The 27,246-nt window shown below is 48.0% G+C and overlaps 1 protein-coding gene across 17 annotated transcripts in view; it reads left to right on the plus strand.

Annotated features, from left to right (window-relative positions):
- Positions 1-27,246, plus strand: part of LOC116758806 (F-actin-monooxygenase MICAL2) — a 222,787-nt gene that overhangs the window by 63,481 nt on the left and 132,060 nt on the right. For 15 of the 17 annotated variants that reach the window (XR_004351240.1, XR_004351238.1, XR_004351239.1 and 12 more), the window contains one exon: positions 24,368-24,575. Coding sequence is in view for 13 of the 17 variants with exons in the window: in XM_032642002.1 (XP_032497893.1) it covers positions 24,368-24,575 (208 nt within the window). In the remaining 4 variants the exon portion in view is untranslated. Of the gene's footprint in view, positions 1-16,342; positions 16,523-23,598; positions 23,761-24,367; positions 24,576-27,246 lie in introns of those variants that run through there. The other 2 variants (XM_032642011.1, XM_032642010.1) reach the window with 2 other exon arrangements.

The raw sequence follows: 27,246 nt of genomic DNA on the forward strand, positions 1-27,246 counted from the left end.
TACGCCAAATGCACATAAAGCATTTAAAGTGCCTGGTAGCTGTTAATTACCTCCTCTCCTTCTTGAAGCTCTCCTATTGGATTTGTGACACAACTTTCTGGACACATTTTTTAAAGTCATCTTCATGCTCTTTCTCCTTTTTCGCTATATGTACTCAGTGTCCTCCAAGGGCTTGTCTTTGACTCCTTTTTCTTCTGCTGGGTGTGCTCTCTGGGGGAAATCTCAGCTACACTCAGCTGTCACCGCTCCCCCTGGCCATGAAGACGACTCTCTACTTTTGTATCTGTGGCCCTTACCTGTCTCTTGAGCCCCATGACCCCACTTAGGTCCCTTAAGACATCTTCAGGATGCCTGTTGGACACCTTTAAGCCACATTCACCATCTTCTTTCTGAAACCTGCTTCTCTTCCTCTGTTTCTCTAAATCCTGAAAGCTCAAAATCCTACAGACAATCGTGGACTCCCATCTGCTTTCTTCCCCCAGTCGCTGCACCTCCCTTTGCAGTTTTATTCCTATCCATCCCCTTCTCTCCATTGCCACTGCCTGCACTTCGGTGGAAGCAGCAGTCTCTTACCCAGGTGATGGCAGAACACAGCTCTGGTTTCTTTTGCCTTTTCCCCCCGTCCAGTCCAGCTGCTGATCCCCACAGAGTTGTCCTTCCGAAGCACAGATCTGACTGTGGCTCTTTGCTCACATTCACGGCTCCCCAGTGCCTTGCACTGTAGTTCCTCCTCCAGGCTGGCCTGGTGTTCTGTCTGATCAACCCATCTCCTACCTTGGGTTCCAGACCTCCCTTCTCACATGCCCCATGCTGGCCAAACTCCCTCCTTGCTCTCAGCCTCCGGCCAGCATTCCACCACTGCAGTCCAGCCTCAGAGGCCTCGGCCTCTGCGGCTCCAGCAACTTCCATCTCCCACCTTCAGCTCGGCGACCCATCCCCAGGGTCACAGCTCGGAGTCTGCCACCACCTGGTACTGCTCCACCTAAATCCTCCTTTGAAATGCTCCTCTCTAACCACAGCTCTGAACTGCTGCTTCTCTCACTGTGTGCCTCTCATAAAACCTGTTGCCAACCCGGGTTTCCATCCTCAGTCAACTCCTCCCTTTTCTGTCCATCTGTCAGCCTAGCCTCCCCTGGCCTTCACTTTCTTGCCCATTCTGGCGCCTGTGTTCTGTCTTTGTAGCCGTGTTCAGCAGCTTCTCAAAGGCCCGACTTCAGGTCAGCCCAGCCTTAGGAGATCTGACATTCACTCTGCCCCCATCCTCAAGGCTGCCGGACTCCGCTAAAGTAGCAGAGCCCGAGACGGGAGGGTCTCAGTACCAAGTTGTGAGAACTCAGTGCTGAACATCTTAGTGCTGTCAGGACAGCCTTTTAAGAAAGTCTAGCCAGTTTTCTGTCTAAGTTGTCCCCAGCCTTTTTCTCCCTTTCTACCTTTCAGCCCCTCCCTTTTAAGCAGCTGTCCTACTTCTCAGGAAAACCACTGTCATCAGCTCTGTTTCTTCTTTCCTTCTTCTCAACCAAATTCATGAGCAAGATAATCTCTGTACTCCTTGCTTTCTGGCTTCACCTCCCTCTCACTCCCAACCCTCTGTGGCTTCATTCCACTGTGCCAGTAGAAATGCTTTTTTCGGTGTCACCGGGGGCCTGAGAGTTAGACAAGACTATGGCTGCTTTTGCATCCTCGCCTACTTGACCTCTTTCAGACACTGGACATGGTAGATCACTATCTCCGTGAAACTCTTCTCCTTAGAGAGGCGCCTAGGTGTAGCCCATGACCCCTGGTCCTTGAGGGAGGGGAGAATGTAGGTTATGTTCCTTTGCAAGGAATTGTAAACCTGAGTATTGACAGGTCCAAACTCTGCCTGTTTTTTCATATTTTCTTGGCAGGAAGCTTTTCCATAAAGAGCACGTCATTGACCTTTTTTCTGCTGCTGAACTCAGCGACAGGTATGGTGGCATGGATTTATGCTGCCTTCTTGTGCTGTAGGAGCCTCTTGTCTTTTTCCCTAATAGATTTACTCTGGGGCTCCAGATCATATCAAATGACATCGTTCATTAGAATTTAGCTGTACATCACAATGCTACAAAGCTCTTCTGCTTGCAAAGCAATTTTACATCCAGTATCTCACTGGATTCTCACAGTAACTCTGTGGGGTAATATGGGCTGGCATGATCATCCCTACTTTCCAGAGGAGGAAACTGATGCTTAATTGGAATAAAGGACTTGCCTGGAATTTCACAGCGATAAATGGAAGAATGCAAGAACGTTCAAAACCAGCAGTCCCATATGTTGTTGCCAGTTGTTTGACCTTTGTTTGAGGACTTCAATACAGACAGACAGTGACCCTCGGAAAGATGTAAAATCCATTGTGTCTCCAACCACATCATTTCTTCAACACTTAGTATTGGGTGTTAAGGATACAGAGATGGCTCAGACATTATTCTTACCTTTATTTTCAAAAGAAATTTTACCTGAAATATTTAAGATAGACAACAGCATTACTTAGTATTTATGAACTGATGATTTTAGAACTTCACATTTGAATGTTTGCTCATTAGAGGGTCTCAGTTAATATGCTGATACCATGAAGCTCTTTTGATGGATGTAATAGTTTGAAATTTTGGATTAAGGATGGCATTTGCAGCCTTATATAAGATTTAGTATCTAATTTATTTTGTTTTCTTTACACAGATTCAAAATAGGGTTTCAAGTAAAATAGCTTTTAACAGCCTGCTTTGCAATCTCTCCAATTATAATAATCCAGAAACTTGACATGTAGTAGGTAGATGTCTCCAATTTACTTTAAGATTCAACTTTGAAACCAAAATTTTCTAATCTGTAGAATGAAGGTAATATTTACCCTGTTCAGAGAGTTGTAAGTAGGGAGTGAGTCATAGTAGCAGGGAGCCTGTAACATTGTAAACCTTCAGCAAATGGTCACTGTTACTGTTCTGGCCTACAGCTTGAAGGAAAGGGTTGACAGCTGTCCCCTATGCTAAGGATTCTGGCAGTGCTGGTGTGATACGGGTTTTGTTTGTTTTTTGTGGTTGCATCCTTTTTTTCCCCTTTATTTTCTTAGAGCAGTTTTTGTTTCACAGCAAAATTGAGGGAAAGGTATAGAAATTTCCCATATATTCCCCATCCCCACACATGCATAGCCTCCCCACTATCAACATCCTGCACCAGAGTGGATCATTGTTACAGTTGATGACCCTGTGACGTGATGACACATCAAAATCACCCAAAGTCCGTAGTTGGCCTTAGGGTTCATTCTCAGTGTTAAACACTCTATGGGTTTGGGCAAATGTATAGTGTCATGTATCTTTTTACTGCCCTAAAACTCCCCTGTGCTCCATCTATTCATCTTGCCTTTTCACCCCACTCCATCCTACTCCCCTGGCAACCACTAATCTTTTTTACTGTCGTCATAGTTTTTTGACATTTCTTTTCCAAAAGGTCATATAGTTGGAATCACACAGTAGGTAGCCTTTTCACACTGGCTTCCTTCATTTAGTGATAATGCATTTAAGATGCCTGCCTACATGCCTTTTCATGGCTGGATAGCTCACTTCTTTTTATCCCACTGTCTGGGTGTACCACAGTTTATCCATTCCCCTGTGAAGGACATCTTGCTTGATTCCAAGTTTTGCAATTATGAATAAAGCTGCTATGAACATTCATGTGTAGGTTTTTGGACATAAGTTTTCTTCTTCTCTGGGTAAATACCAAGGAGCTTGATTGCTGGATTGTATGGTAAGAGTGTGTTTGGTTTTGTAAGAAACTGCTAACCTATCTTCCAAAATGGCTGTACCCTTCTGCATTCCTACCAGCAGTGAATGAGAGTTCCTGTTGCTCCACCTCCTCACCAGCATTTGGTGTTGTCAGTGTTACGGACTTTGGCCATTCTAATAGATATGTAGTGGTATCTCCTTGTTTTAATTTGCATTTCCATGATGACATATGATGTGGAACATCTTTTCGTATGCTTATTTTCCATCTGTAGTGGTTTTCGTTTTTTTTTTTTTTTTTTTTTTTACAAATTTATTTATTTGTTTTATTTTTGACTGTGTTGGGTCTTCGTTGCTGTGCGTGGGCTTTCTGTAGTCGCAGCGAGCAGGGGCTACTCTCTGTTGTGGTGCACGGGCTTCTCATTGTGGTGGCTTCTCTTGTTGCAGAGCACGGGCTCTAGGCACGCGGGCTCAGTAGTTGTGGCACATGGGCTCAGTAGTTGTGGCACGCGGGCTCTAGAGCGCAGCCTCAGTAGTTGTGGCACATGGGCTTAGTTGCTCCGCAGCATGTGGGATCTTCCCGGGCCAGGGATCGAATCCACGTGCCCGGCATTGGCAGGCGGATTCTTAACCACTGCACCACCAGGAAGCCTGATACAAGGTTTTTTAATCTTTAAGAGTCTGTGAACTTGGATAGGGGGGCAAAATCTTTATTTTCACTAACCTCTAACTGAAATGTAGCATTGCCCCCAATCATGAATCTGGCAGCAAATCTACCTTAGGAGTGCCTGTGATTTGTCACCAATAGAAATCACAGGTATTTTCACTTATCCTTGCAGTTGTAGATATCTCAATCTCTGGTTTACACTTATTACTATTTGGAAATTATATTAGGCCTTAGACCTGCAGCTAGATCTCATCATTTAATATATTATTAGATATGTTAAATGTGTTAACATTTTATCTTATGCATTTAAAGGTGTTATTCTGAGAAAGTGTCCATAAGCTTCCCTGGGTTGCCAGAGTGACCCAGGGCATAGAAATAGTCAAGGACCCCTGGTCTGATGTCACAGACTTGGGAACTAGGGACCAAGAGCTGTGTAGGGCCTGCCTGTGTGCAGTAGGGGGTGGTGGAATGCTGGGAAGAGCCTGGGAGGGACCTGGGTCAAATCTCTGCTCCTTCACTTATTAGTTTACAATCCTGGGCCAATTACTTGAGTGGTTTGAGCCCCAAATTCCTTATCTGTAAAGCAGCAATATTAAAACATACCTTACCGGCTTTGACACACATATAAAGAATCATTTCTAGCACATAGGAAGTCTTCAGAAACATAAATTACCCTCTCCCTTCCTCTCTGCTCTGTTTCCTCTTGTGTGACGTGAGCGGTCTTAGTAGAAGGCCTCTTTAAGGTCTCTCTTAAATTTGTTGTGATCCTGCGTCTTTCTTGTTATCGAGGCCAAACCAGATAGTCCATTGCTGTGGAGTCAGAGCTGGTGTCTTCATGCCCCATGGCATTGCTAGTCTCCTTTCCTGGAGCAGCAGGGAGAACCAGCGTCCTCAGACCTTTCCCGGCCCTTCCGCTGTCCACCTTGGCTTTCCCTGGCTCCCCTCCAGGCTGAGCTCATGGGTTAAGAATGCATAGGCCGAGCTGCTCCCTGAGCGCCTGAGAGAGGGCCGACGGTGGGACATGTTCTAAGAGCATTCTCTCCACTTCATGTCTGGGACAGCTGATAGCAGACCTGGGAAACCCATTAATCATCATCCTCAGTGGCTCAGCAGACCACGACCACTCTCCCTGCTTCTCCATCTGCTGTTTCAAGCTGACTGTTCTTAGATGGAAAAAATGTAGCCTATTGTTGTCTTGGTGAGAAGGTGCTAAAGTGACAAAATGCTTCTCTGTACAGGAAGTGAGGAGCATGTGGGGAAGGTGGCTCGATGCCATCATGGAACCTTATCCTGCTCCTTTTTTCCCCTTAATTAGGCTCTGAATCAAAAAAGACTTTATGGTCACTGGGTTCAGATGACACGTACTGTGGTTTTGTTTTTCGGTTGTTGAACTGTCCTGGGCCTTGGAACCATGTTCTAATCAGACTCAATTTTGAGAGTAGGTGAAAATGTATGGTGTGCCCAGCTGAGCGCTGCGCTATTCGTTAGAATGATTGCTAGATGGGCACCAACGGGCACCCATTTGGAGCACAGCAGGGGAGGACCATCACCCATACTCTACATGTCCTCCTCCCTGTCGCAGACCAGATGTGGAACCTCCATTCCAGCTCAGAGCCCAGAACTAACCACCTCTGCTCGCCATAAGCCTGCAGGAGAATTGAGTGTGACGGAGTTTCTGAGACTGAGCTGAGCCAGGAGGGGCTGATGGTGTGTCTTGTCTCTTACATATCACTGGGAAGATGCTGGCTGGGGACTGTTGAGGTGAGAGGGGCCTTCCTGCCCCAGCACGTAGGAGAGTTAGGTACACCAGGGGCTCCACTGAGATAGACGGCCCTCTAGGCTCTCACTTCTTCATGCCAAGAAGTGAGAGAGTGGTGTGGGTGTGGTGCTGTGCCTGAGAGCATGGTCTTTGGGTTCAGACCAACCTGGGTTTACATCTCATTTTTAGCTGTGTGACCTCTGGCATCTTACTTAACCTCTCTGGGCCTCCATTTCCTCACTTGTAAACTGGGGATAATAGTACTCAGCTCACAGGGTGATTGTGAGACCTACATAAATTAATATATGTAGAACACTTAAAACAGTGTCAGACACAGAATAAGTTATTGGCTTGGTGATTATTGCTGTTTGTCAGGGTGAACGGGATCTGAACAGTGAGGATCTTTATCCCTGGCTGCCTCCCTTCTTGGGAGCTGTTCCTTGTTCTCCTTTCCCCCAGGGGTTAAGTATGGGTGTCTGTTTCCCAGAGGAGGGAGGGCTCCACTACGGACTCTAACCACTGGACTTACTGCCCATGGAGGCTGCAGAGTTGGTGCTCCCGGCTTCTCTGAAACTCCAGCCCAGGAGAGGTGAACTGGGGACAGCGCCAGCCTCCAGTCTGTCCGCAGGGCACCTAACTCTTGAATGTCCTGCCCTGTTATCTGTCCCAGAGAATGTCTGACATTTGGGTTTTGTGATGAAATTGTCTGGCCTCCCTGAGAGGTTTCACAAATAGATTCCAGACATTGTAGTAAACCAAGCCTTTCTGTATTTTTACTAAGACAAGAATGAGCTTGGGGCAATAATTTCTGGGATCCCTCTCTTCAGTCTTCTGGGGGAGGGGGATTGGGGTGGGGTTCACTTTGGTGGTTAATAGCAACAGTGGTAACTAACCCTTAGTGGGCCCTGTTGTTTTCAGTTCCGCCTTCAAGCCTTAGGGACTGATGAGGTTATCTCCATCTCTCAGCCTCTAGGTGCTCAGAATCTCTCCAGTTAGCTGAGTCTCCTGAATCTTCCTGCCTTAGGAGTTTTGCAGAGCTGGAGGGGAGGAAGTGAGGCTTCACGTGGCCTAGAAAGTCATCAAAAAGCTGATGGCCACAGGAGGGGCTCCTCACCTACCACCCCCAAGATTCCTCCTATTTATTTGAGGTGCTGGGCTCACAGCAATGATTAGCTTCAGTTCAACACATACATATATTTTGTGTCATGATGGCGGTGTTCTAGAAGCTGGGGATAAAGCAGTGAGCACTCCAGAAATGATTGCCACTAGAATAAAAACCATTGCTATTATCTAGTGCTGGAGGGCATAGAGAAGAAATATGCCTCACTTCCCCGGTTCTAGAGCCCTTTTCCACACAGAAGACCCTCCTTGCCCACATCCCTTCCTCTTGTTCTAAGCTTCTCATGCTTCCTTTCAGTCCAGATGACAGTCTGGCCTGCTGTGGTGGTGGTGGAGGGTGGAGTCTGAGCCTCCCGGCAGCTCTCTGACATGTGCAGATGTCATAGGTACCAATTCAATGGATGAGCACATTGAGGCCAGAGGAGACCAGGGCCCCCAAGTGCAGGAGCCCTGCCAGTCTCAGTGCCAGTTCTTAGTGTTCCTTGACTGCATGGTCATGCTCAGCTCTCCACGGGGAGGCTATGAGGATGGCCCAGCCCATATAAAGTGTGAAAGGAGAAGCTGTAAGACCTCTGGAAGCCTGGGTGAAACTGGGCTGACACCCCTGTACCCTGGCAGGCTTCCTCTAAACTGCTTCACATTGAAGCCCAACCCCGCCTGCGGTCACATTTCCACACCACCACCAAAGACATGGAAATTCTGTACCTCCTTCAGCCTAACCCGGATGCCTGCCAGGCGCATAGTGGGTGCTTAGCACAGCTGCTCTGGAACTAGAAGGTGGGCCCAGTGGCTCTGACTGGGGCCACGGTTCCTGGCGCCGTTAAGGGTTTCCTTTCTTCTTTACTTGCGGGGGAGGTGGAGGCCCTCTAGACAGCGGCAGGGGGAGGCTCTCCTTTATGGGATTAACTGGGACCTGCACTTTTGCTGGAAACTGTGGGAAGCGTGAAGAGCTCTCAAGTGCTTACAAAGTGGGTTTTGAAAAACAAACCTTGCCTACACAGGGATGAAGCAGAGGTTAGACATGGCTTTTTGGGGGGTGGGGCGGGGCTTAGCTGAATAACAGACTAGAAGGAACTCTGTAAGCAGGTCCATAAGCTTGTCTAGAGAACAATATGCACTCTGTATTGAGTAGATTTATGATAACAACTATCATTTGTAAAAACGCTTTATAATTTATAAAGCCCTTTTTACATGCACTGTATGTGTGTGTAAAAACTATATGTAACCTTCCCATTTAAGGTTATTGAACACACACACACACACACACACACACACGCACACACACACACACACACCCCTCTTCATTCTGTCTGTCACATAGTGGAAAGAACCCGGGCTGGCTTGCAGTTTCTGGGCCTCAGTTTACCCATCTGCAAAATGAGATGATTGGGGGAGCCCTGACTGGGAGAGATGGTACAGGGATGTGACTCTCGCTGGCTCGGTGCTGCATAGGAGTGTGGAGAGCCAGGAGCTGACTGGCTCTGAGAGTGCTGGGCAGTTCAGAGGTGCCCGCTGCAGGTGATGGGAACCCTGGGCATCAGCTAAGGGGAGGTTCTCTTCTGGAGCCACCGACTCAGAAGGGGGGATTTGCCTTCCGGCGGGCAGGAGAGGCTTAGGCCCCAAGGCGCGTGGGCACTGTAGCCAGGCTGCCCTCTCAACCTGTCCTCAAGGTGATCTGATGGAGTCATTGGTCCACCACCATGCTAATCCTCATCAGGTAGAGCCTCTGAGGGATGAGTAGTGTTTCTCCTCAGAGAATGGGAGAGAGCAGTGATGACTTATGCAGAACCCAGACTCAGAGAGCAGAGGTGGACGGTGCTTCCCTGCTCTCCGCCCAAGGCTGGAGCACGAGCCTGAGCTCTGCCGTCCCCCTTTGCTCTCCTCCACTGGGGGGATCCAGGTCCTCTTGTTCCTTTGTTTGTTTTCCTCTGTCTTACTCCTGTTCCCTTTATCTTCTTCCTTCCTCTCTTTAATCCTATGGAGCTGTTTTCTTTTTAATTGTAAAGGGTTTTTTTGTTTCTTGTTCCCTGTATAAAACATTGATGAGTTAACTGATTTCAAATTCAAGCGGGAACCATCTCTAAATTTTAGTTTTGAATTATGTGCTTCAGTTTTTTTTTTTTTTCTTTCTTTAAATAATTAGTGACACATCCTGGCCCTGGCCCTCTCCAGCAGTGTGGTTCTGTGTCTCCATCTGTACAGTGGGGACAGTAATGCCCCTCAGAGGGTAGTAGTGGCTTACTGAGTGAATAAATGAAGTCCAGACAGTGGCAAGCCCCCAGCCCTTCCATTTGAATTACCCCAAAGATGTGTTGATCGTTACTGAGTGGTCCCAGGCGAGGGCCTTGGTTTTTCTGTATCTGACTCAAGATTGACTCAGATGCTGTGGTTTTGAGGGCTTTGTTTCAGCAGTTACTTGGGCTGGAATCAGCCCTGGGTCAGCAGCTGCTGGTAGAGGTGACTAGGTGTCTCCTGATTGTGGATGAGTTGTCTGTCTCTGTCTTGCTCCTCCGGTGGCTGCCTCCCTGAAAGCCTCAATGATTCCCACTGTCCGTGTGGGTGAACTTCCCAGGGCCCCCTCCTCTGGTCTCTCTCTGTTTTCCCTCCATCTCTCTTTACCAGGTACCTGCCTCCACTCCCCACTTGCCCCACGCCATCGCATAGGGTAGATGGGTTGCTGGTGGGCAGGGACTGTTCTTGAAAGGGAAAGGAAAAGCTTGAGCTACCAGCATCTCCAGAAGTTGTCTTTTCTGCCCTCTGACCATTGTTCAGTGTTGCCTTTTGTCCCTCTGTCTCCACCGTTCATAAATGTGGGTGAGTGAGCCCCTTCTTCTTTCCTCTAGATCTGTGCTGTCCAGTATAGGTGCCACTAGCCACGTGGCTTGGACATGTGACATGTGACAAGTCCAAACTGAGATGTGCTGTAAGTGTAAAATACACACCTGATTTCAAAGACTTAGTATGAAAAAAAGGTTGCATAACAATAGCTTATTAGTACTTTTCATATAGATTACATGTTGAAATAATAGTATTTTAGATATATTGAACTAAATAAATTGCATTATTAAAATTAATTTTCCTGTGGCTACCTGATAATTTAAAACTACATGTGTGGCTCACATTATATTTCTGTTGCAGTGGTTCTTAACTGGTGGCGATTTTGCCTCCCCAGGGACACCTGGCAATATTTAGAGACAGTTCTGATTGCCATGCTCAGGGGAGAAGGTGATCTAGTTGGGAAAGGCCAGGGTTGCTGCTAAGCATCCTGCAAGTCACAGGACAGTCCCCACCCCCAACTATAAAAAATGATGCAGCCCAAAACGTCCATCGTGCCAAAGTTGAGAAACTTGGTTCTACTGGACACTCTTACTTTGGATGATGTAGTCTTGTCTTATGGGCAATGACTCCAAAATCAGAGGCCCTAGGCATAGTAGAAAGAGCGTAAATGGCCGGTGTCAGATACCTGCAACCATGGGCAGGTTAGTTAACATTTCAGAGCCTCCATTTCCTCATCTGTATAATGAGCATAATGATAATACCCACTTTACAGGTTTCCAGCTAGGATTAAATGAGATTGACATGTACCATACCTGTTACATAGTAAACCGCCACTAAATAGAAGTTACTATTATTAAAAAACCTGTATCTTTTACTCTCTGGATCAACTATGGGGATTTCTCCATGCCTCCTGGATTTTTCTGTGATACCTGACACTCAACAACTTGGAAACTAAATTCATAATTTCACTCTTCCTCTTCCCTCCCACTCCCTAAATGTATTCTTCTTTCTGACTTTCAGTCTTCGTTCACACTGGCACCACCCTCCCAGTCTTAGAATCTGAGTCAGTTTCACTTCCTCCTTCTACCCCCTCAAACCTGAATTTATAATTTGTTAACCTCTCTGGGGTAGGTATGTCTCCTCCACCCCACCTCTCTGATCCCACCTAGCAGGACCTCTTCACCCAGCCTGAGAGTGGCTGGCTGCCTTCTAGGTCCTGCCTCTGCTCTTTCCTCTTCCCTCTGTGTGTGGTTAGTGAACTCCATCTTGCTCAGAAACCCTCAGTGGTTTGTTGTTTTGTTTTGTTTTTGCTGAAGTGGGAGTACCTGTGGGCAGGAAATGTGACATGCCCATCTCCTAGCCCATTTCCTTAGTACCCAACGTGACGCCTAAGAAAAGGTGTTCCTTGAGTGTTTTCTGAATGAATGAATGACCAAATGTATGATAGATATCCTTTTCTCCTTGGTTTATTCTTGATAGGAGCAGGTACTACAGGGAGCTAGGAGAGTGGTTTCCAAATGCCTTATTTTCCTTTTAATAGTTCAGCAGAGCGTAACACATGACCTCATCCACCTCTTTGCTCCCCCTCTACCCCCCACCCCCCACCCACCCAGTGTTTAAGCTGGGGAAGCACTTTGTTTGTTCTACCTGGAGGGTTACAGCCATGACACAGTACATCCGGATCCCGGAAATCCCACCTTCCATATGTGGACTTCCTCCGCCAGCCTGAGGGGTGATGCCACAGTCCTTCCACTGGTCCAGGCCTGCCTCCAGAGAGCAGGTGCCCTAGATGCCCAGGCATGCCTTCCTTTTGGTGGCAGAAAGAATTCCCAAGCAGCTCCCAGCAGGCTGAGAGGAGAGGCTTTCCAGAAACATGTCCTTAAAGATGCTCTGATAAAGAAAACATAGTGTGTTCTTTGGCAGGTTGTAGACATGGGTGGGCAGGATGGTGTAAGTAACATTGGAGTCTCCCAATGTCTAGACACTGTGATCTATTCACAGTTTTGAAAACACTTTAATTACAAGCCACTTTATACTGTAAAGTGACCCACTTGGAAGCTGTCAAGAGCCTCTGAGTAAGTCTACTCACTTCTTTTGTAGCAGTTGCAAACGGAGTCAAAACTGTATTACACTGGTGAGAAGGGGTTCCCTGGACCGGAAGGCGTGTGAGATGCTATAGCCTTCTAAACGTAAATACACTAGGGTTTGTCTCCTGGAGCTGGTGGTCCACATTGGGATATGGGACTTTTCTGTATAGCTGTCTTCTGTGGGTTGGGTACCAGACGTATATCCCACCTCCAGGAGGTGGATCAAGGTGCGACTGACCAGATGGATTTTCCCATGGGAACTGTTAAGATTTGCTGTCACCTCTAGCTTTGTCACATCTGACGTTGTTCCCTCTATCTGAGCCTAGCTATTTCATTGGTAAATATGAGAAAAGCCCCATATACTGCATATATTAGATAATAATGTCTTCCCTCCACTTTTGACAAGTCGAAAGACACTTCACTGCCCATTAGCGTGTCTAATCAGCTGCAGACAACCTGTGTACCTACTAACTTGATATAATCCCAGGTAAAATAAGCAGCAGTGGTAGTTAATAGTTTGGGCCCCAGATTTGAAAGTTGGACCCCTTGGTTTGAAATTTAGCTTTGCCTCTTATCAGATACATGCCTTTGAGCAGTGGGACCTTAGCTTCATCAGAAATGGGGAGAGAAAATAGTTCCTGTCTCATAAGTTAGTTTCTGACTCATTTAATAAGATAATATATGTAAAGCCCCTAAGACAGTGTCTCAGTAAATATTGGCTCTGACACTTCAGTTAGCCTCTGTGTGCATCCTGATTTGGGGTAAAGGCATGATTTGATATGATGCATTTCTTCATTTGGCAAATATTTCATGGCACCTCCTATGGGTCAGGGACTATTCTGGCCCCTGGGGATACAGCATGAGTAAGGGAGAAAAGGCCCCTGCTTTGGTGGAGCTTACATTCCAGAGGGAGAGACACACAGTGAACTAGTTAATAAATAAAAAAGAGCTTTAGGGTTGTGATAAGCACTGTGCAGAAAATAAACAGGGAGATGTGTTGGATTAAACGGGGTGGGGCTGGGGAGGTATCACCGAGGAATGTGATGTGTTAGGGCTGAGACCTGAACGCAGAGATCTTCGGGAGGGCGTCCCAGGCAGCAGGAGTGGCAAGGGGAACCCATCTTAAAATGGCCTCTGGGCTCTCATGAATATTTTCTTGGGCCCCCTAAGGGGAAGGCAGCGGTAGGGAAGGAAGTTTCAGACAGGATGATCTAAGCCAGTGGTTGACAAAAATGTCTAAAATATTTACTATCTGCCTCTTTACAGAGAAAGCACACTGACTTGTGATCTAAAGTCCCTTCCAGGTCAGACGGTGCATGTACCTGTGAGCTCAGGGGGCACAGGGCAACTCGCCAGTGCAGGGGACAGCAGCCCGGCTGCCTCTTGGGTGCCCAGGCTACAAGTGAGGTTCATCCACTTGCTGATAAAGGCAGTATACCTGCCCCAAGGGATGCAAACCACTCCCAGCCTTTGAACTGGTGGGATCACAGCATCCGTATCCCTGGATGGACTGGACCATATCTCAGGGATCCAAATGCTGATTTCATTCTAGGACTGCTCCTCCGGAAGAAGGGAGGGAGGAGAGGAGCTGTCAGCCACTGCTATTGTTTATTGACTGCTTCTCCTGTGCTAGGCTAGGCTCTTTTGTGAACAATTCTACAGTTTACTAATTCCATCCCCATAACAACTGTAGTTGGTAGGCAATACCCTATTCCTCTTTTAGGGTTGAGGAAACTGAGGTCAAGAGAAATGAGTGTAATAAGCTGCTGTGCTCGAAGGCACACAGCTGGCAAATGGCCTGCCAGCTTCAGAACCTGTCCCTTACTTCGCTACCATATGTGCTGTTTCTCGGTGGCATTCCATCCAAGGGCTGGGAAGTCTTGACCTGTTTGCATGCCTGAACTAAGGCATGCTTAGACCCCTCAGCCATATTCATTCAGCACCTACCTATGGGGCTAGAGACCCTACAAAAGGAGAATATGAAGGCCAGCACATCCTAACAGCATATTCATAGGTGTATTCTTACCTACAGCCTCCTTCTTGGGGAATATGCCAGGGCTCTTGGAGGGGTGGTTAGCTGGTCCCGATATGGCTGTGGAGTGGCAGGGGTGGCCTTGTGCTCCTTGGGCTCTCAGCCCAGCTCTGAGCTGGCTGCAGAAACAGCTGCTGGGCTCAGGTAAACAGTCTCTCCTTTGCTGACCTCAGAGCAATAGGAGTCGGTGAACGTGGAACGAACACCTGGCCCCTTCTCATGCAGATCCGTTACCAGGCCCACAGTGGCCTGTCTGTAGAGGCCAGCCTGGGACAAGGCTGCTGCCCCCGATAGGGTCAGCCTTAGCCTGTGGCCACGAGTGGTCATAGGATGAGGTGGCACCAGTGGAGGAGTCTCACCAGGGAGAGAAAAGGGGCCAGAAAGGGACAGTGGGCCCTAACGCTTGGGAGAAAAGTGGCAGCGAGGGCAATGTAACAGAAAGAGCCAGCTGCCAGTCACAAGGATCTGGTTGTGACTCCTGGCTCTGCCTTTTATTAGCCCTGTGATCTTAGGCAAGTGTAACACTGTGGATCTGAGTTTGTGCTCTGGAGCTAGAAGCCTGCGTCTGAATGCCAGTTCCTCCTTCCTAACTGCGACGTGACCTTGGGCACTCCGGTGCCTCGGTTTCTTAATCTTGGGTTATTGTGAGGTTTGAGTAAGTTAATACATCTGAAGCACTTAGGTCAGTACTTGATACAGACTTAGGCTTCAACAAATGCCAGCTTTATTCAGTCACAGCACCTCTGAGTCTCAGTTTCTTAACTATATACCGGGAAAAGCAGTGCCACTTTCACAATGGAAATGAGCTGGCTGATTTAAAGAAAGCATCTGCTGCAGGTCTGGCATACGTGAGATACTCGGGAGATGCTTCTCCTGACATTAAGTGGCCCCCAGTCTTGGCACTTGTTGAGTGGAAATGTTTGACATTGGATGGATTTTGACAGCTGCTGGTCGCAGCCCTGGCTGGGTTCTCTGGGCTGGGAAAGTGTAGGTGGGTACTCAGCCTGTGTTCTCCTTTCTCATTGGATTGAGTTACCCATGACGTTGGCCCCTTTCAGAAGTCACTAAGTCCTGGATGGGAAGGGGTGTCTTGCCATTGCTGTAGTTTTCCTACTGGATCCTGCCAGTGCCTGTTGTTGTCACTGCCACCACACCAGACTGGTCCACCCAGGGCCTTGCTGAGTACTCTCACCTCTCTTTTTTCTAATCATCACTGAACACTTAACCTGGGTCAGGCTAGTTGCTTGGGATGCAAAAGTGAGCCAGACATACCTCTACTTTTGAAGAGGTCACAGGAGGTCAGATAGACACACTTGAAAAAGAATTAAAAATCACTAAGAAATGGAGCAATGGAGGGTGTGGGGATTCCTCACCTGCCACCTCCCTCTCCCTAACTCCCTGCAGTGGTCTCTAGAGCAGTGGTTAAAGGCAGGAAGGATTCCTGGAGCCAGGCACCTGGGTTTGAATTCTGGCTCCAGCACTTAAAAGTTTCAGCTGTGAAATTGGCAGGATGGGTGTGTGTTGTTGAGAATAAAGGACTCTGAGTGCTGGCTATTATCATTGTAATGTTTAAAAGCAAAAGCTCACTTAAGTAACTGAAAAGAAAGAGAGAAAGTGATAAATATGAACTTGTGTATCTTTCTGGAGGCTAGATTGTTTGTGTATCTTAGCTCTACTTTTTTCTCTACATATGGATTATAACTGGCCCTAGAGGTTTTTTGTTTTGTTTTGTTTTTTTACATCTTTATTGGAGTATAATTGCTTTACAATGGTGTGTTAATTTCTGCTTTATAACAAAGTGAATCAGTTATACATATGTTCCCATATCTCTTCCCTGTTGCATCTCCCTCCCTCCCACCCTCCCTATCCCACCCCTCCAGGTGGTCACAAAGCACCGAGCTGATCTCCCTGTGCTATGCGGCTGCTTCCCACTAGCTATCTATTTTACATTTGGTAGTGTATATATGTCCATGCCACTGTCTCGCTTTGGCCCTAGAGTTTTTAGCTTTGAATATATCTAGACTCAGCCCGTCTCAGAAGTTTCTTTCCCTTATTTCTCCTAAAGGAATGTGAGATTCCTCCACACCCTTTTTTCGGGGCGGGGCAGGGGGTTGCGTCTTAGAAGGGCCTGTGGCTTCTGCTCTCCCAAAGGGAGGAAAGGGAGTCAAGGCAGCTGGCTGGTCAAGCCCTCCCCTGTGACTAGAAGCTCCTTGCTGATAACAGTGTACACCAAAATGTCAGCACCAGAGCCCAGGGACAAGAACTCACCAGGTCCACTAAAGAAAGACCGTTGATGGGGAGAAAACCGATGCTATAAGAAGCAACATGTATTGTACATTGTCACAGCAAATGGTATGTTTAGATGTGTACATTTTTTGTATGTAAATTTTACCTGAAAAGAAAACACTTGAATAATGTATTCCTTTTTTATTTTTTATTGAAGTATAGTTGATTTACAATGTTGTGTTAATTACTGCTGTACAGCAAAGTGACTCAGTTATACATATATATATATTGGGTTGGCCCAAAAGTTCGTTTGGGTTTTGCTATAACGTCTTATGGAAAAACCTGAACGAACTTTTGGACCAACCCAATACATTCTTTTTCATATTCTTTTCCATTATGGTTTATCACAAGATATTGAATATAGTTCCCTGTGCTGTACAGTAGGACCTTGTTGTTTATCCATTCTATATATACCAGTTTGCATCTGCTAATCTCAAACTCCCAATCCATCCCTCTCTCATCCCCCTCCCCTTGGCAACCACCAGACTATTCTCTATGTCCCTGATTCTGTTTCTGTTTCATAGATAGGTTTGTGTCATATTTTAGATTCCACATATAAGTGATATCATATGGTATTTGTCTTTCTCTTTCTGACTTACTTCACTTAGTATAATAATCTCTAGTTGCATCCATGTTGCTACAAATGGTATTATTTCATTCTTTTTTATGGCTGAGTAGTATTCCATTGTATATATGTACCACATCTTCTCTATCCATTCATCTGTCAATGGACATTTAGGTCGTTTCTATGTCTTGGCTATCGTGAATAGTGCTGCTGTGAACATAGGGGTGCATGTATCTTTTTGAATTATAGTTTGGTCTGCATATATGCCCAGGAGTGGGACTGCTGGATCATATGGTAGCTCTATTTTTATTTTTGGGGGGAACCTCCATACTGTTTTCCATAATGGATGCACCAATTTACACTCCCACCAACAGTGTAGGAGGGTTCCCTTTTCTCCACACCTTCTGCAGCATTTGTTATTTGTAGACTTCCTCTCACTGTTGTGGCCTCTCCCATTGCGGAGCACAGGTTCCGGACACGCAGGCCCAGCGGCCATGGCTTACAGGCCTAGCCGCTCCGCGGCATGTGGGATCTTCCCAGACCAGGGCACAAACCCGTGTCCCCTGCATCGGCAGGCAGACTCTCAACCACTGCGCCACCAGGGAAGCCCTGTAGACTTTTTAACGATGGCCATTCTGACCAGTGTGAGGCGGTAGCTCACTGTAGTTTTGATTTAATTTCTCTAATAACTAGTGAAGTTGAGCATCTTTTCATGTGCCCATTGACCATCTGTATGTCTTCTTTGGAGAAGTGTCTCTAGGTCTTCTGATCATTTTTCAGTTGGATTGTTTTTTAGTTGTTGAGTTGCATGAACTATTTTGTATATCTTGGAAATTAAGCCCTTGTCAGTTGCATAATTTGCAATACTTTCTCCCATTCTGTAGGTTGTCTTTTTGTTTTGTTTATGGTTTCCTTTGCTGTGCAAAAGCTTGTAAGTTTGATTAGGTCCCATTTGTTTACTTTCATTTTCATTTCTATTTTCTTGGGAGACTGACCTATGAAAACATTGGTATGATTTATGTCAGAGAATGTTTTGCCTGTGTTCTCTTTTAGGAGTTTTATGGTGCCATGTCTTATGTTTAAGTCTTTAAACCATTCTGAGTGTATTTTTGTGTATGTTGAGAGGGTGTGAAGAACTTTAGTAATTATTGAACTCTAGTTAATTAGATTTGTATCCTGAAGTATTTGGGAAGGAATGTACTGATTCAGCAATTTCGTTGAAATGCACCAAAAAATAAGCTAAATTGATGAATGGGTAGAGAGGTGGATGGATGAATAGATATATGATAAACCAAGGAGACTAAAATCTAATCATAGAATCTAGGTGGTGGGTATTTGGGTGTGCACTAAAATGCTTTCAACTTTTCTATTTATTTGAAAATTTTTATAATAAGATATTGCAAAAAATATTGTAAAGCTACTTGATTGAAAACAGGAAAAAAAATCCATCATGGAAAAATATACAAGCAGATGCTTGGAATATTTACAAACATTTAAAATGCTGGAAGGCTGGATGTTAATATGAAGAAAAATAAAACTAGTCCTATATATTTTCTGCAATATATTCCCTTTTTTGTATTATAAAATAGCCATATATATATATATGAATGTTGCAGGCAGAGTGCAAAGCAAGCGAAAAGACCCTGTGTGTGCTTAGGGAGACCTTTACAGCTGGAGTGCAGAGAGGGAGGGCGGTGGGTAGTAGCTGAAGACAGAAGGGGAATTGGAGGGCAGTGTCATGTAGGGTCTTTTTTTTTTTTAATAAATTTATTTATTTTATTTTTGGCTGCGTTGGGTCTTCGTTGCTGCAGGCGGGCTTTTCTCTGGTTGCGGCGAGTGGGGGCTACTCTTCGTTGCGGTGCGCGGGCTTCTCATTGCGGTTGGTTCTCTCATGGGCTGTGTCCTGGAGGGACCCTTTCTTGACCAAATCTGTCCCTTCCACAAATGTCTCCAGTAGTCACAGGTGGTCCCAAACCATCTAGCATTCTTGGTCACTGTATCCCTTTCTCTAGTTCCCAACCAGACAGCCTCCTGAGGTTTGGGAACAGGAACCTTCTCTTGCATCCTCTGCCATCCCACAGAGCAGCCTCAATGGTCTTACCTATCTAGTTGAGGAGGGAACATGCTAACACTACCACACAAGGCCCAAGGTAACCTGGAAGAATTTATATAGGATTGTGATTTCAAGTACAAACTCTGGGATCTGAGGTTAGTTGTCAACCTAGTCCTGTGACCACGGTTAAGTCATTTAACCTTCCTAAACTCCAATTTTCTCATCTGCCAAATGGCGACGAATTATGCCCGGTTCAGGGTTATTGTAGGAAGGAAATGAGGTCCCTGTATTACAAAGTGCTTAGCACAGTTCTTGCACGGTAGAAGCAGGCAGTAAGTGGGAGCTCTGAGTTTTATTATTGCTATTATCAATACTGTCTCTACTCTTGCTCTTCCCAATATGGGATGGCCAGGCATGTGCAAAGGTGGGACAGAGTTGGCACTGTTGATGACATACTTTGGCATCTGAAATGAAAGGAGTCGTGGGCTGCTGATCTCTTCCGTTGGTGGGGGAAATTCCTGGGAACTCATTCCTTAGATGGGGAGGAGATACAGGAGGTATGAACAGCACCCAGAGGCAGGAAGCACAGCCTTGATGATTGTACTTCTGACTCCCAAACAGGGGGTCCAATCTGAGTGTACTCACAAGGCCGAGGGACAGGATGTTTGCAAATGAAACTGTCCCTGAAAATCCAGACCCCGTGGTCACTGGTTGTAGTTGCTCATACAAGGGTTAGAGCACCGGCTCAGGCTGAAAGGGAGGGACAGAGAGGAATGGAATGTTTCTCAGAGCAATTCATATTATTGTTTTGAGAGCAGGCAGGGAGGACAGGATATCTTTCTTCATTTCCTCTCTGTGAATTTCTGAGGTTAGTAAGTGGTGGTAATTGTTACCCAGAAATAACTGGGTGTGACCCAGATACAGGAGAGTCAGACCAGGGCAGGGGCAGGGCCGTGTCAAGTCAGATGAGGGTTGGCTCCTCACCAGAGTGGCCCTTGAAGTTGCTGTGAAGAGTCAGGTCTGCCCCCCCCCCCCCCCCCCCCGCCGCCCCACAGAGAATTTCTCCATCCTCGGCTCGAACCGTAAGTGGCTGCATCTCTCTTAAGCCCTCCTCACTTAGCACTGTGAGGCTGTGAGGCCATGCCCCCCGAATTAGCATGTGGAAGGCACCTAGGATCTGATGACTCTCTGTCCTGTGATTCTGAATGAGCTGTTTTTACTTGTGGTAACCCAGTAATAGTCAGGGCCTTCCTGCCTGGGTTTAGATAAGTGGCCTGCCCTAAGAGCTGGTGAGCCTGTGAAGCCACGCCGGGAAACGTGAGGGCACGTCCCTGGAACCAGAGCACTGCCCAGGGAGCTGGCCTGTGGGTCAGCATGCCGGGAGGGCTGCTGCTACCAGGGAGACGGCACCACACGTGACCTTGTGTCACTCAGCTCGCTTCCAGGTCTCCGGAGGCACTAGAGAGGCTGCCACTGTCCATGCCCAAACCACCACTGCTGTGGCACCTGCCTGAGTGGCTTCTGAGGACTTGCAGGGGCTCTAGCTTCGTCCAGCCTATAAATTTCCATCCCAGGGAAGCTCAGGCCTTCCATGCAGAGGCCCTGTGCACTCAGACTGAACACAGCTCCATTCAGGAGGCCGACGTGTGCTGGGTGCAGGGAAGGAGCGAAAACTGGCCTTCCTTCATCCTGACCGCACCCTCTGTGGTCCATCCTCCTGGTTAGACAAGCAGTTCAGAGCACAGGCTTTGAACCCACACTGCCTGGGTTCGTGTCCAAACTTGACCACTTCCTCATTAGGTGACCCACCTTAGAGCAATTTCTGACCCTCTTTTGCCTCCATTTCTTAGCTCAAATATGGGGGTAACAACAGTACCTGGAGCAAGTTGCTTAACTTTTCGATGCCTCAGTATCCTCACGTACAAAGTGGAGATGGTGATGACAGTTATCTCATAGATAGGGCAGCTGGAAGGATGAAATACATGAAATGATTAGGACAATGCCTCGCAACTGGAAAGTGCTGAGTGTGGTATAGTTTAGATCCTAGAATCATCCTTTTCAGTGAGGCGCAGAGCCTGGGTGAGTGAGCTTGTGAATGGCAGACCCTGGTCTGCCAGCTGCCTGCAACTGCTTGCTGGCTTTCTCTGCCCCACCCCACTGGGCTGTCTGCACACGGAGCCCCCAAGGAAACTGGAGGCAGAATTCAGAAGTGGAAATCAAGCCTCCGGATGGCTAACCCTGGCTTAGCCCCTGCTCCACTCAGCGGCTCCCTCTGGGGACCGATCCTTCTAGCATTGCTGGCACCAGTCCCGGCACACCTACCCACTTAGGGGTTGGAAGATGCACCGTGTCACCAAGAAGTGGGGAGTGCTTGTAGGGCTCCCCTGGGAGAGCACAGGGGTCCTGTGTGAGCTGGGGCTGCCCCAGCCCTGTGCCTTGGCAGTGGGTGAGGCCCCTCATCCCCTCTTCCCACCCTTTGATAAATAGATGATCTTTCCATGTGGTGTTTGTCTCTCTCCACGAATGTGGAGGTCTAAGCACTGCCAAGCTTATCTATACAGTGGACTTCCTGCTGGTGTTGGATCTGCCCTGCTCCCCACTGCGTAATAAATTTATGTCGCCTGAGCACACAGATCTGCTGACATCCGTGATCCTGGTGGCCTTGGCAGACTCCAGCTCCCCCAGCCTGGGTGGGAAATGCAGACATAAACCCTAGCTGACGTGAACCGAACATCCTTGTTACAGTCGGACAGCAAGAACTGGGTGGGCCGTGAGGGTGTGGGACGTTCCGTCATCCATCAGTTCTTTATTGAGGCCTCCTGTGTGCCAGGCCCTGTACTGGACATGGGGACAGCTTTTGAGGAGCTTTTACACTGGCCTGGGAATCAGATGCAGATAATTATAACACGTGGAGCTTAGTTCTGGGGTAGCACTAAGGACAGAGCCTGTGGGAGGAATGTATAATCTAATTTGGGGCTCGGCCTCAAGGCTGAGTTTTAATGAAAAATTTTTGTTCCTTGGCACCGAGTCCTTAGCAGTGAAGCCCGGATGCGTCTGGGAAAGGTGGAGAGTTCCTCTGGGTTGAGTTATCACAACACTTTGCGTTCGTGGTCTGTTTGCACTATGCTCGCCATCCAGAGCGTCAACCATGGGCAGGCTAGGGGAGCCCTCTTCTCGCCCGCTCCTCTGCCCAGGCACGTAGCAGCCGCGGTTTTCGGGTTCTTGTCAGAACTCCGAGTTCCCATGTTAATCATAACAAGTGTGCTCGTAGAGGAACGGGCCTGGCCTCGGCCAACAAGCCTTCTCTCCTGTCTTGATAACATCTGTACCGAATTTTCTCCCTTTATGTAATTAGGCCCATTGGTATTTGCTTTGGGTATGACTGGCGTCTCTGAAATTTCAGGCCCGAAGTATGAGCTGGCGCCCAGGGTGGTGGGAAAACTGAGCTTTCATCAGTGGGATTTCAGGTTTAGCTGGGAGGGTCAGAAATGGTACGCCAGCTACTGTTTGCGTGAGAAATGTACAGCAGACCCCCAACTGGTGGGAATGGGATCCCCTGCCTGGCCCCAGGAGCAGTGCTGGGTCAGGCCTGGTGGATGATAGAAGGATGCAGGAGGGCTCCCCTCCTGCCCTTCCTGCCCTTCTTCACCCCACATCCTCCCACCCCACTCCACCCCTGGCCCGGGAGTGACAGAACTCAGCAAACAGGAAAAGATGCGCTAACTGCAAAGAAATGCAGTGAATCTAGACTTAACCCCGAAGCCAACCTCAGAGTGTCGGGGTTTGGAGTCTTGCTTTGAAATGCCCGTCATGGTCTGGCTATGTCTGAGCCAGAGGAGCTGTTTGGGGTGTGAGATAAAGAGGGAAGCTGGGCTTGGGGGAGTTGGTTCTCTGCAGTCAGCTCCAACCAGAAAGGAAGCAAAAGGATTTGCATACCCACTCCCTGTCTCTGGAGTGAATTGTATCTCAGCGGTGACTTCATTTCCCCTAACAGAGTTTCCACCAACTCTCTGGGAGGTTCCAACGAGTAAGCCACACTGATTGTGGTGTGGGAGCTTCTGATATGCTTATTTGCAGTTCCCCTTTGGGAGTCTGGAGGCCTCAGATGAGTGATAACTGGATGATGGAATATAGCTAGGGGAAGGGGAATGCATTTTTTTAAGATAAGTTTTGATCCCAAGCAGAAGGGATGTTTCCAGATGCCTGTGCAATGTCAAGCAGTGGGGTGTGGTTGCAGATCTCCTTCCCTGTGACTTTGCTGGGGTATCCCCAGTTAGTTAGACCCCCCAGTTGAACTCCTGCCTCTTTTTTTTTTTTTTTTTTTATGCGTTACGCGGGCCTCTCACTGTTGTGGCCTCTCCCGTTGCGGAGGACAGGCTCCGGACGCGCAGGCTCAGCGGCCATGGCTCACGGGCCCAGCCGCTCCGCGGCATGTGGGATCTTCCTGGACCGGGGCACAAACCCGTGTCCCCTGCATCGGCAGGCGGACTCTCAACCACTGCGCCACCAGGGAAGCCCGAACTCCTGCCTCTTGAAGGTGGTTCAGGAATTGCCTGGGATAGGGCAGGCTGCTGCATGGGGATGTCTCTCAGCCAGAATATCACCCTTTTCCCATTTTTATTGGATCGGTGCTGCACATAAGACTTTATTTGAATGGAAGGACTTTTGCCCAGCATAACTAGTTCGGTAGGTCATTATGTATCTTCCCTTCTTTCCTAAGTGGCTGTAGCTTCCTTGGGGAAGGGACCCTTGTCTTGTTCAGTGTGACAGGGTCCATTGAGACCTAGCATGGGACTTGAACAGAATCCTGTTTTGTCACCTCTGCCCACACGGCCCCATTGCCTACAGGGCCAAGACCATACTCTTTCACTTGACGTTTCAGACTCTCGACGTCTAGTTCCAGACCAATCCTTGTCTCTTTTCTCTCCTTTCCCTCCTTTCCCCCAGAGTATCCTTCTCTCCATCCACCTTGAACTAAGAGGTTAAATGCCAGAGCTGAGATTTAAGCCCAGTTCAGTTTAACTCTGAACCTCACGTGTATCTTACTGTGCCTCCCCCGAATCCTTTTACCTCTGTGTCCCTCACGGGGTTTGGCACAGTGCCTGGTGTGTGGTAGGCCCACAGGTAATGTACATCGGATGGATGAATGGCGGGTCCTAACAGGTGCTCAGTTTGCACTCACTGGTTGATTTGGGTGGATGGGGGTTTGCTCCCCAGTTACGCTGCTGACTAGGGGCTTGTGTCTGCAAGGCTAGAGGTTGCTGAGTGCCTTTCTCCTCTCTCCCCTCTGCAGTGTCTCATCATTGGAGGAGGACCATGTGGTTTGCGCACTGCCATTGAACTTGCCTACCTGGGGGCCAAAGTGGTCGTGGTGGAGAAGAGGGACACCTTCTCCCGGAACAACGTGCTGCACCTCTGGCCTTTCACCATCCATGACCTGCGAGGCCTGGGAGCCAAGAAGTTCTATGGGAAGTTCTGTGCCGGCTCCATCGACCATATCAGTGAGTGGAGCCACTGGTGACACCCCATGTGGGGAGGGGGCTGACCCTGGGTGGGGTATATCTCCACATTGTGGAGACCCCAGGATATTTCATCTTGCAGGTCTCTGGGGGCTCCACACATCCAACTGGCAGACATTTAATTCCAGGCCCTGTGCTGTGCCCCACTAGGCTGGAAGCACCATGAGGCCAGGGATCATGGTATGTCTCATTCACCAGAGTATCTCCAGGGCATAAAAGAGTACTTGACACATAGTAGATGCTCAATAGACTTCTGTTGAATGAATGAATGAAATATGGGAAACAGAGGCAGAGGTAAGTAACAGAGTCTGCACCCTCAGAGAACTCACTGAGATTCTGTCAATAATGAAATGTGCTTTAACAGAGCAGTCAGACTTGCTAAAGGAGCTCAGAAGAGGGAGCCACATAAAACCATTCAATGGGCCAGGTTGTCAGGGACCTCTTGGGTAAAGGAGTTGGGACACCGTGTTGCCTGTTTGGGGAACCAGGGCAGGTTTTAGAACAGAGGAATGCCACCATTGACAGATCCTGTACCAGGTTTCCTTGAACTTTAAAAAGAGAGAGGCCATCGTGATGGGGGTTCACCCAGAAAAGAAAGGGAATTGGGAACATGGATTTCAGGTCCCGGGCCATCCCTGAATGCTTAGGTGGGACAAGGTGAGCATCGAGGCCTCTCGCTCTGACATTACTTAGGCCTGGGTCTCTCGAGGCAAGATCTGTGCAGACAGGCTTTGGAAGAGCAGCCTCCCTCCTCATGCTCTGCAGGGAGGAGGTCTTGAGCCATTTTATATACAGCAATCATGACTCATAAAAGGGAAGTTAAAGAGAGTTCAAGCATTTGAACCGATTTGGGTCCAAAATCTGTCTTGTCCATTTTCTGTGTGACTTGGCTCAGATTCTTTATCTTCTTCCAGCCCCAGTTGTGTCTCCCCTAAATGTGATTGATGCCTGCCTACCAGGAGGGCCGAGAGGATTAAATGAGGTCACGTGTGAAATGTGCTGTCTCTGTGCCTGGCAGGTCGTAGGTGCTCAGGAAGTGCTTTGCATTCAGTGGGGTACAGTGAGCAAGAAGCAGTCGGGATCCCTAAACCAGAATTAATTCAGAGCTGCAGTCTCTCAACCAGTGAGTGGAAGGAGAACCCTGAGAGCCATGTTCTTATGAGCACAGGCACTGATGGGAAAAGGGTGTAGGGTTAGGGCGGGAACAACTGGAGAGAATTATCAGCCAGACAAGGTGTAATTCAGTCAGATACAGGAGAACTTACCAGCAGTGGCCCAGGGTTTGTTCTCACTCCGGGATGAGAAAATTCCAAGAGTCTATTGGAAAGAAATTTGGATTTGCCCAGAAAGCTGCAGTGTCAGCTTTCCAGATATTCCTTACCACCCACAGAAGAATGTATATTGGTACCAATCTAGAATGACAGCATTATGCACCACTTTCCCATCGAGCCTTGCTGAGAGGCAGAGCCGGGCATCAGGAGGTCTGGGGAGGTCCCAGGCTGCCAGGCTGCCTTGACAGCCAGGAGCCCCTCACTGCCTCATTAATGGGGCCCCCATTTAACCCCTAGTCCTTGGAAATATGCCAGCATGCAGAAGCACTGGCAGGACTGGAACGGAGATTCGAACGTTCAGAGTGATCATTGTCAAGGGCAGCTCTAATACCTGCGAGAAGAGAGGCAGGGAGAATTTATTGAGCACCTACTGGGTGCCAAAACCAGACAGACGAAGAATGTTGAAACTATGAAGAGAGGCCAGGCCTCCCCCACAGCCTGTTTCCAGGCAGGAGGTGGGTTGGGTTCTTTAAGCCCCAGCTGATCGGCTTCCTTTCAGACTGACCATGGTCTCCAGCCCCAGCTGTGACCTGGTCCTCGGCACTGCTCCGCAATTCCCCACTTGTCCTGTGTCGGCATCCTTCTCCAGTTCCCAGTGCTGACGGGCACTCCCCATCCCAGCCCCCTCTCCTTCCTCCTGCCCTCGCCTCTCCCCAGTACCCATTCCTTCCTCCCAGCCAGAGGCCAGAGGCCGAGCTGGCCACTTCCTCTCCAACTCTAGGCCCTCTTGCTTTCCTTCCCTCCTTTTACCTGCCCTTACCTCACACTGCCCTCTAGTCCTCTGATAGAGCCCATTACTTTTCTTCATCTCAAAATGTTTATGCTAGAAAGAGGCGACATAGACTTTGCCTATACTTTCTACTCATGCCACCTTCCATTGCGGTCTGATTTCTTCCCGCCACTGTGCTAAAGAAATTCCAGAAGCTTCCCAACCTCCCGTGCCCTGGCCTCCTGTAGTCTTCATTTTCTTAATCTCTCCATGGGATCTGGTATCTTGGTCCCTCCTCCCTTGGCTTTCAGGACTGCAGCTCAGGGCCTGTTCTGCAACCCACCTTGCCCCCAGCCCCCAAGCCCTGCCCCATTCTGTTTACGCATGTTTCCTCTGTTAGACAGTGTTCCATGTCTCTTGGGCCTAGCATGGCACCTGACACATGGTAGCTGTTCAATAAATGTTAAATGAGCGAAGCCCACAAAATACAGAGGGACCCACAGATAATTTGAAACTTTATGCTCTCAGAAATGTATTTGAAGGCATGCCCATTTGTGCTCAATGGCAGGAACAAAATAGAGAAACAAGGAGCCACTCCTTGGGGGAGTTTAGG

Source organism: Phocoena sinus, chromosome 8 (assembly GCF_008692025.1).
Source record: "Phocoena sinus isolate mPhoSin1 chromosome 8, mPhoSin1.pri, whole genome shotgun sequence".
Taxonomy (NCBI): Eukaryota; Metazoa; Chordata; class Mammalia; order Artiodactyla; family Phocoenidae; genus Phocoena; species Phocoena sinus.